The sequence below is a fragment of the Hypanus sabinus genome, chromosome 6, assembly GCF_030144855.1.
Source record: "Hypanus sabinus isolate sHypSab1 chromosome 6, sHypSab1.hap1, whole genome shotgun sequence".
NCBI lineage: Eukaryota > Metazoa > Chordata > Chondrichthyes > Myliobatiformes > Dasyatidae > Hypanus > Hypanus sabinus.
Genome location: NC_082711.1, coordinates 74,820,743 through 74,834,950, shown reverse-complemented (window position 1 = coordinate 74,834,950; position 14,208 = coordinate 74,820,743). Strand labels below are relative to the sequence as shown.

Here is a 14,208-nt window from a genome sequence, read left to right as displayed (position 1 = left end):
AGGGTCATGCTGATCCCTGCCTAGTGTTTTCAGCATTTTTATTTCAGACATTGTATTCAAGATCCTTGCTACAGAGGATACAGCAACTCATACTATGAAGTGAAGACCCAGCAAAATTTGCGGGCCAGAAACCATTGGGTCAGGTTGTTGTGTAATTGGGGCAGTACTTGGAGCTGAATTTTATTTCTGCAGACATACAGCTTTTCTCCCAACACACAATAGCAATTGCAGGTTTTGGAGATGAGTTTTGGTAATTTCACTCACTATACAATGTTCACAGCAAAGGTAGCATTTTATGTATAATACTTGGGAGGGGGACGGGTGGCATACTGATCGAGAAATGGATAACTGAGACTGCGTGACCTCTGTAATCTCAAGGGTTGAATGAGTTCCATTCAACTGGAATATCAAAATCATCAAAAGGAGGTCCTACAATCATATAGGATTCAAGAAACCAGGTTCAAGAAAAGCTTCTTTTCTTCAGCCACTCAGTTCTTGAATTGATCTGCATAACCCTAATTACTACTTCATTACAACAACACCATGACTACCTTGCAGTAGAATGGATTGCTGTTTTTTGTTCACATTGTGCTCTTTCATGTATTTTTATATATGTTTAATTTAGAATTTTTGTGAGTGTTGTGTATCTGACATTATGTACCTGTGATTCTCCTGCAAGTAAGTTTTTCATTGCATGCTCTAAGACCATAAGAAATACAGTAGTTACAGATTTAGGCCATTTGGCCCATCGAGTCTGCTCTACCATTTCATCATGGCTGATCCATTTCTCTCTTAGCCCTAATCTCCTGCTTTCTCCCCATAATCCTTCATGTCCTGGTTAATCAAGAATCTATCAACCTCTGCCATTAAATATACCCAATGTCTTGATCTCTACAACTGGCTATGCCAATGAATTCCACAGATACATTATTCTCTGGCTAAATAAATTCCTCCTCATCTCTGTTCTAAATGGACATCCCTCTGTTCTGAGGTTATGCCCTCTAGTTCTAGACTCCCCAACATAGAAAATGTCTCTCCATATCCATTCTATTGAGGCTTTCACCATTTGATAGGTTTCAGTGAGATTCCCTCTCATTCTTCCAAATTCCAGTGATTACAGGGCCAGAGCCATCAATTGGTCCTCTTAGGTTAATCCTTTCGTTCCCAGAATCATTCTCATGAACTTCCTCTGAACCATCTCAGATATTAGCACATCCTTTCTTTGAAAATGGGCCCAAAACTGCTCACAATACTCCAAGCGAGGTCTTCCTGGTTCATACACTTGTGCATAAAACAATAAACTTGCCTTTAACTTTGAACAAGCTTTGGGGAGTTATTAGTTATAAATGACTTCAGCTTGCTCAGCAATGATAATCTTCATGTCATTAGTTCTGAAGGATTTGAGGATGGTAATTTCATTGAATGAAGAGGATCAGATTAAACACTCTATTCTTGGAGATTGTCATTACCTGAACATGTGTGCATAACTGATACTTCCTCTTTCAGTCCGTGCCTGCCATGTTGTCCTGTCTTCTCCTTTCCTGAGAAAACTGCCTTACATTCTTTTTTCTTTCCTTTTGTTCTGGTGTCCTTCCGGTAATATTTTGTAACATATCCATTATTAATCCTTTTTCAAAATATAAGTCACTATGAAATGCTGTTTTGTATTTATCGCAGTTTAAACATTTTTTTGTTTAAAAAGGATTAAGAACCTACAAAGAATATTTAGAATTAGTATCTCTTCCTTTCAATCACATTACACCCACTCCCCTTGCTTCCACACTAATTTCACAGTTGCCATGCTTCCCCTTTCTAAGCCAAAACTAGTTTCATAAATGGTGAACAAAATATTCCTGACACTAGTCAATGCTCAAGAAGGTGTAAGATGAAGGACCAACTTTATTCATCATATACATTCACGTGTATTAGAAATGTGACATGCAACAAAACACAAGAACATTTAACAGTTATAAAGAAGTATATAAACTATAAAACTAGAGATTAAAGTATGGATTTTAAATAAAATGTGCATAAATACCAGCATGTATTTAAAATGTAAACAGAATTATAACAAATTTTAAAATGTTTTCAGTGCAGGGCAGTGACCCCTGAGGGTAATAGATTGCAGATGGTTCATGTGGAACTTTCTTGAACACTACTCTCTGTTTTCTGCTTTGATAATAACTCCAAAAAAGTATTTAAAGAACATCTTGATTATTTTGACTGACTTTAATCTTGGGTTCACTGTCTGATATTTATTAAATTGATTTTGGAAATTGAAGCATGTTATGACTGCCACGTTATCCTCATCATCCTGTTCTGTGACTTTTCCTATTAAGGTAGGTTGGCATGAGATTCCCTTTTGAAATCCATGCTGATTATTCTTTATTATATTTTTAATTAAATCTTCAAAGAAGGAAACCATGTCAATTTCTATGCATAGAATTAGCTTATTCTATTGTTTTCTGGATATGTCATTTTTTTCAAGCAAAAATAGATTACCAGCTGTCTGCCAATCTCTTACAGACTTACTTCAACAGATGAAGAAGCAATTCTAGTTCATTACAGCTCCAGCTATCCAAGTCACCATCTCTATTTCCCTGTCGGCCTTCAATATTCTCCCTCACACACCCATCAACTACCCTTTGATTTTATTAGCCTTTTTTCCTAAAGAAAGAGGGAATGCTTTTTTTGGATATAGAATAAAATCAGAGTATCTGGCAGAAACCCACACAATCATGTACAGTTTACACAGACACTCCATATTTAAAATCAAGCCTGGGTCTCTGTCACAGGGAGGCAGCAACACTAACTGCTGTGCCACTATTGTCACCCTTCTAATTACATAATACATTATCACACAGCAATAAGACTTCTACTATTATCTTCTCTAATTTCTTTTGATTTAGTTTGTCAACTATGGAGTTTGTTAACAGTAGCTATATATGCCAGATGGAATAGTAGTTGCATTAAATGCTAGAAGCAGCAGAAAAGCATTGCTAGTCAAACCAATGCAGACTTCCAAGCTAATTGTACCATAAAGCTTCAAAGCCAAAATCATAAGAAGTATTTATTTTTACAGTGAAAAAGCAATCTAGAAAACACAAATCAAAGCATAAAAACATAAAAGCATCAGCACACATTTTGGATGCACAGTTTAATGGAATTAGTCAAATAAATTGCATAATTAAATGACAGAGTGGATGGGCGGAGATTTGTCTTTACCAAAGGAGGTGTAAGGTGTTCCTTCCCTCCGCTAGCCTGCAGGTCAACCTTGGGAAAGGAGTAGCATTTGTTTAGCTCCCCAATCAGGGTCATGAGAAGTCACGGGAGCAGGAGGCCTTATGAGCAGCTGGTGCATATCATAAGTCCTGGTTATGTGACCAGTGACACCAGGCAGACAATCTCTGAAAAGTATTGATAATGGTTGGGGGTCACCTGTCTTGTAAAGACACTGCCCAGCGAAACACAATGGCAAACCAAGATTTTGCCAAGAACGATCATGGTCGTGGAACCACGGTTGCTTATGCCATATGATACGACACATAATGATGATAGTTATGAATTAAATGGCACAAGGGCTTAAGTTCAAATTCAGGTGTAATTGCAGGTAAAAAGTGGGCGTAACAGGAAATGCGTGCATCAACTCAGGTGTTTGAGCCACTGTTACAATGGTCAGTTTTTTTTTATTAATGGCTTTGGTTATTGGCTAAAATATTTAATTTCAAAATGAAGCTCTTGTATGCCTTTGGGGCAGATTTCCAAACTTAACTGAAGCTTCCAACATCCTTTCCAGAGGATACAACAAGTCTGAAAAGGTTCATAAAAGACAGAGAACATCACTAAATCTTGGTTTGCAAAGGAGTCAATGAAATAGACCTGCGAAAATGGTTCGCTATAAGGCCTGCAACCTGTAATTTCACCAGGCATGGCACTAGCAAAAAACATCTCATGTTTTGCGCAGTCAACAAGATTTAAAATTGAATAATTACAAATTTGTTGAAAGAGATCCCTGTTCTAAATAGGTGATCTTTTACATACATATCTAAGAAGAAAGATACGATGACCTATTTTTGTGGGATCTTATCTAAACGAAAGACAAAACAACTTTAAACAAGTGCCTGCACATCCAAACGACATTACAAGCAATCCACAGACAGCAATCAACTATCCACATGGACAAAGAAGATGGCTATTTGGTGGTCAACAGTTGTGAATATCACAGCATGGTGGAAAGATGCCAGAGAATCTGAAAATCAGGAAACTTCCCAGCTATATATGGGTATGTGATCAGAGCAAAGACATGATGCATAGATATCGAATATGTGAGATAATAAAAACTGGATTAGCAAACATGAGGAAATCTGCAGATGATGGAAATTCAAGCAACACACACAAAATGTTGGTAGAACGCAGCAGGACAGGCAGCATCTATAGGGAGAAGTACTGTCGACGTTTCAGGCCGAGACCCTTCGCCTGAACCTGACGAAGGGTCTCGACCCGAAACGTTGACAGTACTTCTCTCTATAGATGCTGCCCGGCCTGCTGCATTCCAAAAACCGGATCAGTATTAGTTTCCTGTAATCCATGTCAGCCACTTGAATATTTTCTGCAGCTGCAAAACTCACAATCAATTGCCTTTCATTTGTGATTTTCCAATCTATATTTTGTATTTTCAATAATATTTTCTGCCATTAAATGTGATGTTGAAATTGAATTGAGCAATCTGCTCAGTTGAGCCCTATATGGGAGTTTTAGGGTAGTCAGATAGATATGAATAACTTGGGCAAAGATTCACTTCATTCCATAAATATAGAGCGTGGCCCACAGGTACTTCTCCCCTCCTGTTTCACCATAATCACAGCCAATGATCTTGGGTTCATTGTTAGACCTGATTAAGTTTAAGGAAGTTAATTCAGATCTGTGACTGCTGTGAAATACTGAAATCATGTCAAGTTTGAGGTTGAATGGTATTAGGTCCCACTCATTTCCCAAAGCTTTTGCTTGTGATTCAAAGGCACTAGCATTTTTTAAATATTTCTTTTAGAAGTGCTTAGTATCAGCCACATTTGAGAAAAACATAAAATAGTTACTTGAATATTAGTGTACACTACACTAATAGATTTTTCAAGGCTGAGGATTTCCATCCACCTACTCCTTAGGCACATGCTGTCCAGCAAATGCAATGATGAATGCTGGATCATTTGCACTATTTGCACTCAATGCGGCAACATTTTTGCATGAGTCTTGAAGACAAAATGATTGAAGCAAGCCCTACCCACAAAACCACTCATATTCTTAGGGGAAATAAATCACCATTTTGGCTTTTGGCCAATTGCATTTATTTGTGAGCCTTCAGGAAGCTTAAGCTTTTAGGGGTCACCAATTACCTTCAAATTAGGCGTGGAGAAAAACAACAACCATCACATTCACACTGGAAATTCCACCCCACTTTCTTTTCTTTCTTTTTATATCTTTTTATTAATTTTAAACAAAGAGAAACATAGATACAGACAGTTTGAGAATACATAATTAATAGGTTAAAGTATAAATACAAATAGATGATAATCCATATATAACCTCCCAAATTCATAGTGATTACGAAAAAAGGAGAAAATAAGAAAAAAAACCTCCAAAAAAAAACCTAACCAACATGGGCCATTGCATTATGTCAAATATACACAGCAGCGTCAATAACTCCACACCTCCATCCAAATAATTAAGGATAATAAAAGTAAGGTTTAGGAAAAGTCAGTTTAGTTCATATGAAAATGTTGAATAAATGGTCTCCAAGTTTCTTCAAATTTAATTGAAGGGTCAAAAACAACACTTCTAATTTTTTCTAAACTCAAATAAGAAATAGTTTGAGAAAACCACTGAAATATGGTTGGAGGATTAATTTTGTTCCAATTCAATAGGATAGATCTTCTAGCCATTAACATAACAAATGCAATCATCTGCCAGGCGGAGGGGGATAAACAACTGTTATGTGGTTGCAATTTAATATTCAGAACTTTTGAAATAATACTGAAAATATCTTTCCAATAATTTTGCAAGCAGGGGCAAGACCAAAACATGTGGGTCAATGAAGCAACTTCAGAATGATATCTGTCACAGGTTGGATTAACGTAAGAATAAAATCGAGCAAGTTTATCCTTAGACATGTGAGCCCTATGTACAACCTTAAATTGTATTAGGGCATGTTTAGCACAAATAGAAGAAGAATTGACTAATTGTAAAATTTTCTCCCACTGCTCAGTGGGTATAAGACAATGAAGTTCTTTTTCCCATTCCTTCTTAATTTTCCCTGATACTTCAGGCTGTATTTTCATGATCATGTTATAAATGATGGCTACTAAACCCTTCTGGCAAGGATTCAGAGCTAAAATTTTTTCCGTTATGTCCATTGGACATAATTTCGGAAAAAACTGTAACATGTTATTCAAGAAATTTCTAACTTGCAAGTATCTAAAAAAATGAGTTTTAGGCAAATTATATTTATTAGATAGCTGTTCAAAGGACATAAAACTATTGTCTGAAAAAATCACAAAAACATGTTATACCTTTTGTTTTCCATAATACAAAGGTGTGATCCATAAAAGAGGGCCGAAAAAAAAGTTAGATATAATAGGGCTCGATAAGATAAACTTATTCAAGCCAAAGAATTTACAAAATTGAAACCATATTCGTAATGTATGCTTAACTATAGGATTGGTTATTTGTTTATTCAATTTAGATAAAGCAAAAGGAAGCAAAGATCCTAAAACAGAAAACAATGAGAAGTCTTGTACAGATTTACATTCCAAATTTACCCATTGTGGGCAGGATACTATAATCGATTCGTGTCCAAAATATTAAATATCGAATATTAAATATCGAGATTAGTAGTATAATCTCAAGTTTGGCAAAGCCAAACCACCCTCCTTCTTAGGCTTCTGTAAATATATTTTACTTAATCTAGGATTTTTATTCTGCCACACATACGAGAACATTTTGGAGCCAATAATATCAGAAAAAGATTTAGGAATAAAAATTGGTATTGCTTGGAATAAATATAAAAATTTGGGTAATACTATCGTCTTAATAGCATTAATTCAACCAACCAATGACAAAGATAATGGGGACCACCTGGTAACAAGTTGCATGATTTGTTCAATTAAAAGTAAAAAATTCACTTTAAATAAATCCTTATGTTTCTTGGTAATTTTAATACCCAAATAAGTAAAATGATCTGTAACAAGTTTAAATAGTAAGTGTTTATAAATTGGAACTTGCATATTTAATGGAAATAATTCACTCTTTTTAAAATTCAGTTTGTAACCAGAAAAGCTACTAAACTGAGTAAGCAAGGACGAAATAGCAGGAATAGATCTCTCAGGGTCGGATATGTATAGTAACAAATCATCAGCATATAATGATAACTTATAAGTCCCTTCCCCACGAGTAATACCAAAAATATTAGGTGATTCACGAATGGCAATGGCTAAAGGTTCCAAAACAATGTCAAATAATAAAGGACTTAAAGGACAGCCTTGCCTCGTACCACGGGATAGCTGAAAAAAAGATCTCTGATTATTGGTAAGAACCAAAGCTAAAGGTTTATAATATATTAATTTAATCCATGATATAAATTTTAAACTAAAATTAAAATTCTGCAACATATTAAATAAATATGGCCATTCAACTCTATCGAACACTTTTTCAGCATCTAAGGAAATAACACATTCTGGTATTTTAGATGAAGGAATATAAATTATATTAATTAATTTTCTGATGTTAAAAGATGAATAACGGTTTTTAATAAATCTGGTCTGATCTTCAGAAATAATTTTAGGTAATATATTTTCTAATCTAGTTGCCAAAATTTTGGTAAAAATCTTAGAATCTGTATTCAGCAAGGATATAAGCTGATAGGATGCACATTCAGTGGGGTCTTTATCTTTTTTAAGAATTAGAGAAATGGAGGTATCATAAAAAGACTGTGGTAATTTACCTACAGTTAACGCATCTTTAAAAATTTTACAAAGCCAAGGAGAGAGTATTGAAGAAAAGGATTTTAAAAATTCCGCAGTATAATCATCCGGACCAGGGGCTTTACCTGAATTCATTGAAAAATAGCCTATTCGGTCTTCGTAATAGGTGCATCTAGAAATATCCACCTCACTTTCAGTTTTTAGTTAATAGTTCTCTAATATTCATATCAAATAATTGTTGTCAAATTGGTATTGCAAGGGTATACTTTAGTGTACAAGGTATATGTAGGGGAATCCCATCAGAAAGAGAAGTTACATTACATTGCGGCTACAATATCCACTTAATATATATCTCCACCAATATCAGAAATCAGCTGAAGGGAAGTCTATGCTACCTCTGTTTATACTCTTGAGTAAGGCAACTTCAGTGAAAGCAATACTGCAGTCATGTCACTTGCAATGGAATCATAACAGGTCATGCTGCCTTGAGGCACTCAGAACCATTTTCAGCCACATTCCTCACCACTATTTTCTAACACCATGAATGTATGTAGGCCTCCATTAGTCTCGATAGACCATGGATTTGCACCTTGGAAAGTTTCCAGGGCGCAAGCCTGGGCAAGGTGTTTTTTTTTATGGAAGACCAGCAATTGCCCAAGCTGCAAGTCTCCCCTCTCCACGCCACCAATGTTGTCCAAGGGAAGGGCATTAGGACCCATGCAGCTTGGCACCGGTGTCATTGCAGAGCAACGTGTGGTTAGGTGCCTTGCTCAAGGACACACACGCAGCCTCAGCCAAGGCTCGAACTAGCGACCTTCAGACATCATGAATATATATACTTCATTCAACCAATACTATCAAGCTCTGAAATTAATCTTAAATCATTATGAGTGCAAAAAAGAATGTTGGATCAGAACCAGTAAACCTAACCATGATCTATCAATTTGGTGCAGTTATATATGTACGCCAGACAGCAAGAACATAGTAAACTCAGCAATCGCACAACCTATGGGTCCGATTATAACTTTACAGTCCTGCTATACTGACCTGTGAACAGCTTTACATAAGAACACAACTAATGGGAGATGGAGGCACCAAAAACAAACATCCCCTCCGCAACAATGACACAGTTCACCATTTGAGTGCTCAAGATAAGGCTGAAGTATGTTTGAAGCCCAATCCAAACATGTCAAATAGATTATCTTTCCAAGCTTCCTCCTGAGATACCTACAGACTACTAAAGCCAGTCCCCAGTCACTCTAAATGGTACCAAGAGGTGGCTGAGAGTAATGGATACCTAAAAGCTATGGAACCTGAAAATATCCCACCTAGAGCACTGAAGATCTGCACTCCATAACTAGTTGCACCTCCAACCAAGCTATTCAAGTAGTTATAACACTATATCTACATATATGACAATGTGCAAAAATTGCCTTGAATAGTTCTTACTTACAAAGAAACAGGACAAATCCAATCGGACTAATCACTATTCAATCAATCTACCCTTAATCCACTCCGGTGATAAGGGAGCTTAAGGTTAAGGAATCCTTAGGGAACAGTGCTCACAATATGATCGAGTTCACTTTGAAATCTGAGAGGAAAAAATAAGATCCAATGTGTCAGTATTTCAGAGGAATATAGGAAATTACAATGACATGAGAGGGGAAATGGCCAAAGATGACTGGAAAGGGACATCTGCAGGAAGGACAACAGAGAAATAATGGCTGGAATTTCTATGAAAAATAAGGGAAGTTCAAGACAAATACATTCCAAATAAGAAGAAAATTTCAAGGGGAAGAAGGCCACTACCGTGGCTCACAATTGAAGACAGAGCCAAAGTAAAAGCAAAAGAGAGGGTATACAAGGAAGCCAGATTTAGTGGGAAGATAGAGGATTGGGGAGCTTTTAAAAACTTGCAGAAGGAAACTAAGAAGGTCATTAGAAAGGAAAAGGCGAATCATGAGAGGAAGCTGGTGACTAATATCAAAGAAGATACAAAAAGCTTTTTTAAGTTTATAAAGGGTGAAAGGAAGTTGAGGGTAGATATAGGACTAATACAAAATGATGCTGGAGATATTGTAATGAGAGATACAGAGATGGCAGTGGAACTGAATGCATATTTTGCCTCAGTCTTCACAATGGAAAACATCTGCAGTATACCAGACATTCAAGAGTGTCAGGGAAGTGAAGTCTGAGCAGTGAAAATTAAAACTGAGAAGATGCACAGGAAGCTTAATGGTCTGTGGGTGGATAAATGTCCTGGTCCTGATGGAAAACACTATGGGATTCTGAAGGAAGTAGCTGGAGAGATTGTGGAGGCATTAACGGTGATCTTTCAAGAATCAATAGATTCTTGTAGCAGGAGACTGGAAAATTGCAAATGTTACTTCATTATTTAAGATGGATGGGAGGCAACAGGAAGGAAACTATAGACCTGTTAGCCTGACGTCAGTGGTTGGGAAGTTGTTGGAATCGATTGTTAGAGCATGACAAGATAGACCAAAGCCAGCATGATTTCCTGAAAGGAAAATCCTGCCTGACAAACCTACTGCAATTTTTTGAGGAAATTACAAGCAGTGTAGACAAAGGACATACAGTAGACGAGGTGTACTTGGATTTTCAGAAGGCCTTTGACAAGGTGCTGCGCATGCGGCTGCTTAGCAAGATAAGAGCTCACAGAATTACAGGACAATTACCAGCATAGGTGGAGCATTGGCTGGTCAGCAGAGAACAGAGAGTGGGAATAAAGGGATCCTATTCTGGCTGCCGGTTACCAGTGGAGTTCTACGGGGGTTGGTGTTGGGACTACTGCTTTTTACAATGTATGTCAATGATTTGGACTATGGTATTAATGGATTTGTGGCTAAATTTGCCGATGATGCGAGGATAGGTGGTGGAGCGCGTAGTGTTGTGGAAACAGACAGCCTGCAGAGAGACGGCCAGACTATTATTTGGATGGGGAGAGAATTCAAAATGCAGAGATGCAAAGGGACTTGGGAGTCCTTGTGCAAGATACCCTAAAGGTTAACCTCCAGCTTGGGTCGGTTGTGAAGAATTTAGATCAATATACTTGATTTGCCATCTTAGGTTGTTGACTTGTCACTGAGCTAAAGGATTATTCAATATTACTAGTTTAGTCATGCTGGGTTTAGATCTCAGCTGTACTTTAATGGACACGGTATAACTAATATGATTTACTGAATTGATGTACTGATGTACTAAATTTCTATCACAAGCGTTGGACCTAACTTTGTAAATAAATCTGTTAATTCCTGTTGATAATCTATGTTGCTGACTGTGTAAGTTTCTATCTGTTTACTGTTTGTGATTCAATTTTTTAAGTTGTGTTCTAGTCGGTGAGTGAGAAGTCTCATTTACCCTTGCAAGATTTGGTGACAGTTAGTTCATTCAACTAGTAAAGTATGGGTACAGCAAATGATTACCGAAATAAATGGTATTTCATCTGAACACAGTGGTGTAAGGAAATCCGATGAACTGAACCTTCTAGACTTAAAATTGATCCATTTGCATTCTGACCTAAAATTGGATTGTAAAAATCATCTGGTCCCTTGCAATAATGTATTTGGATAACCAAAATCCAGTGCTATTAAAGCTGGTTGACAGAAGTAGTGGGATGCATGCACTTTCCAAATTTTGCACCAGCTTAAAATCTCAAGACAAAATAGTGAGCCAATACACCTGTTTTCAAGTCTTACTGTGGTTCACAGACAGCTTAAATCCAAGCTTAACATAAACAATGAATGCACTTTAAAAAATACATCTTTTCAATCTTGGATTGTGTGTTTAGTCCATTGCAGGATTTCCCAATGGATTGCACGCAGTTTCACACGTGCCAAGCAGCAGTCAAACTTGATTTTTGTTAATGATTATGATTATACCTCAATAAAAGGAAACACGGAATAAAGTCAGGGATGTAGGTGAACTAATTAGAACAACCTCAGAGGATTAATGTTTTAATTATCTGCCATTGTTAAAAGAAGGCCTTACATTTGCTTTGCACCTTTTATTGCCTTAGAATAAAAGCCAAAAGTGTATTGTCTTTATTGCAACGTACGACACACAAGCAATTTGTGCAGTGGAAATTCCTCTATATGAAGACTTATAAGAACTAGTGAGCTTGATGGGAGTTAAATAATGATGAGATCACTAGAATAACTCCATTGGTCTTCTTGAAATTTCTGCCATAAGATCTTATATGTCAGTCCAAGAGAGATGAGACAGCCTTGTTTAGAATCACCTTCCATGGTATCAACGTAGACACACTACACATGCACAAGTCTTCCACGCCACAATTATTGGACTCAAAACTAAGTGTGTTGTCTCATAAATTATGATAGTTCCTAAAATGTCTTTCAGCCTTTCATTTTTCAGAATATGTACACTATCCAGCTGAGATTGCCATGTCACTCTAACTGTTTCTGAGCAGTGGACAAGGAGAAGGCAAAGCGCAATTGCAACCTAAATATTTTAAATTATATGGTGGGCAAAGACACTAAAGCAGCCACAGCAATTCATTACTTTTTCAGTCACTGATCTCCCTCAGCCAGTTGCAAGTTTATTTAACAGCATAAGGAAACTTTCATTGTTCAACTTTCACTGATGAGCTATTAAAAACATTGAAAATTGAAGAATTGTCTTAATATTTATCTTCAAATCATCACTGATTAGGGTGTTGCTAAAATACACTAACCTTCATTGATTTGCATTAAATTGGGAATCCAGTTGTACCTTTTTTCAAGATGTAATTTTAAATCAAATTGATGGTCTCTTAATGGTCAGTTGAAGTTTAAATTATTGACAATCAATGGGAACCTTTATTAAAAGGATACAACACATGCACACACTTTTTCATTTTACTAGTTTTCAACAATGAGTATCCTTGCCAAGAAGAATTGAAATACAAAACTATTAAGTTTTAACTCTTCATGAATGATCAATCAAGATATAAAGTAAATAGATGCCAAAGATAAATAATAGAAAATATTAATAAATATATTAATAAAAATACTTACCGTGGCCAGCTCATCGAACTTGCCAAAAAGTTCATTTAAAAGTTTTACTAGTTCCTGTGCGGTGCACTGTGATGCCAAACTGGTGAAGCCTACTATATCAGCAAACAGAATGCTGGGGAAAAGAGAGAGAAAAACATGTAAGTCCCACTTTATCGATTAAATAGCAACTAAATACTAGATATGAAAGTGAAGATATTATGCAGTCTGTCTACGGTATTGGAATCAAATAAATTCTTCATACTATACTATAACTGTCATATTTTATATAATTTGTATCTGTGTTATGATTCATACATATTTATATAATTAATGCTATATAACACCAGGGTCTAAGATAGTGTCCTGTGTACCTGTAGTGAACTACATATACCTGTCTGGACATGCCCCTCTGCTGACTGCTCCTATGAACAGGAGTTGATGCTCATTACTTCTGTTTTCTCCAGCGGACCACTTGATGGTGGTTTCCTTCATCCATAAGTTACTCACTGACAGAAGTCAATGGCTAACAAGTAAATGGGAGTTGATGAGGTTCCAAAATGTTGTAAATGGCAAAGCTATAGGCAAATACAAAGGGATAAATCTCACAGGATTCCTTTGCTAGTAGATGGCAACAATTTGATGAGCCACATGAGCTCCCCCCGGCACATTAATTAAGTGAAAGATAAGGAAGTGTTGAAATGCATGTTAAATTGGTACTGCACAGGCGTCCTTATAATGTCATGTAAGATGCAAAAGTGTCTATATTCCAATTTGTACAAAACCGAATACACTGTGTACTGTATAATTGCAAATCCTGGACTTCCTGCATGTGTTATGCATAAGCTCTACGCTGGCAGAAATGCTGTGAATTTCTATTGGAATGGGAGCTTTGCGGGTGACAGTCCCAAAGGAGAGGGCAGTTACAATTTTGCACAGTGGAATGGACACAGTGCATCTCAGCCCTTAGCCTAGGTCATTACAGAATGTTTTTATGTTCAATGGTGAGACCAAGGATAGAGCAGGAGTTTAGTTGTCCAGATCTGGCCTTCCAAGGACTCTATTATACTGATGTATTCTATGTAGATGTTGAAATCTAAAACATATCTAAAATATATACTGTTATGAATGTACCACAGCTCTGAGGGGCTGAAGGATGCGGGGTAGCCCCCTCCTTTGTGAGAATCACAAGATCACTGTTGGGTTGGGTCAGGAGGCCCAGGAAA

At 36.7% G+C, this 14,208-nt stretch overlaps 1 protein-coding gene across 1 annotated transcript in view; it reads right to left on the bottom strand.

The window, feature by feature from the left end:
- Positions 1-14,208, bottom strand: part of LOC132395020 (adenylate cyclase type 1-like) — a 253,841-nt gene that overhangs the window by 226,388 nt on the left and 13,245 nt on the right. The window contains exon 3 of the mRNA XM_059971346.1: positions 13,007-13,118. Within this exon, the coding sequence (XP_059827329.1) occupies positions 13,007-13,118 (112 nt within the window). The remainder of the gene's footprint in view (positions 1-13,006; positions 13,119-14,208) is intronic.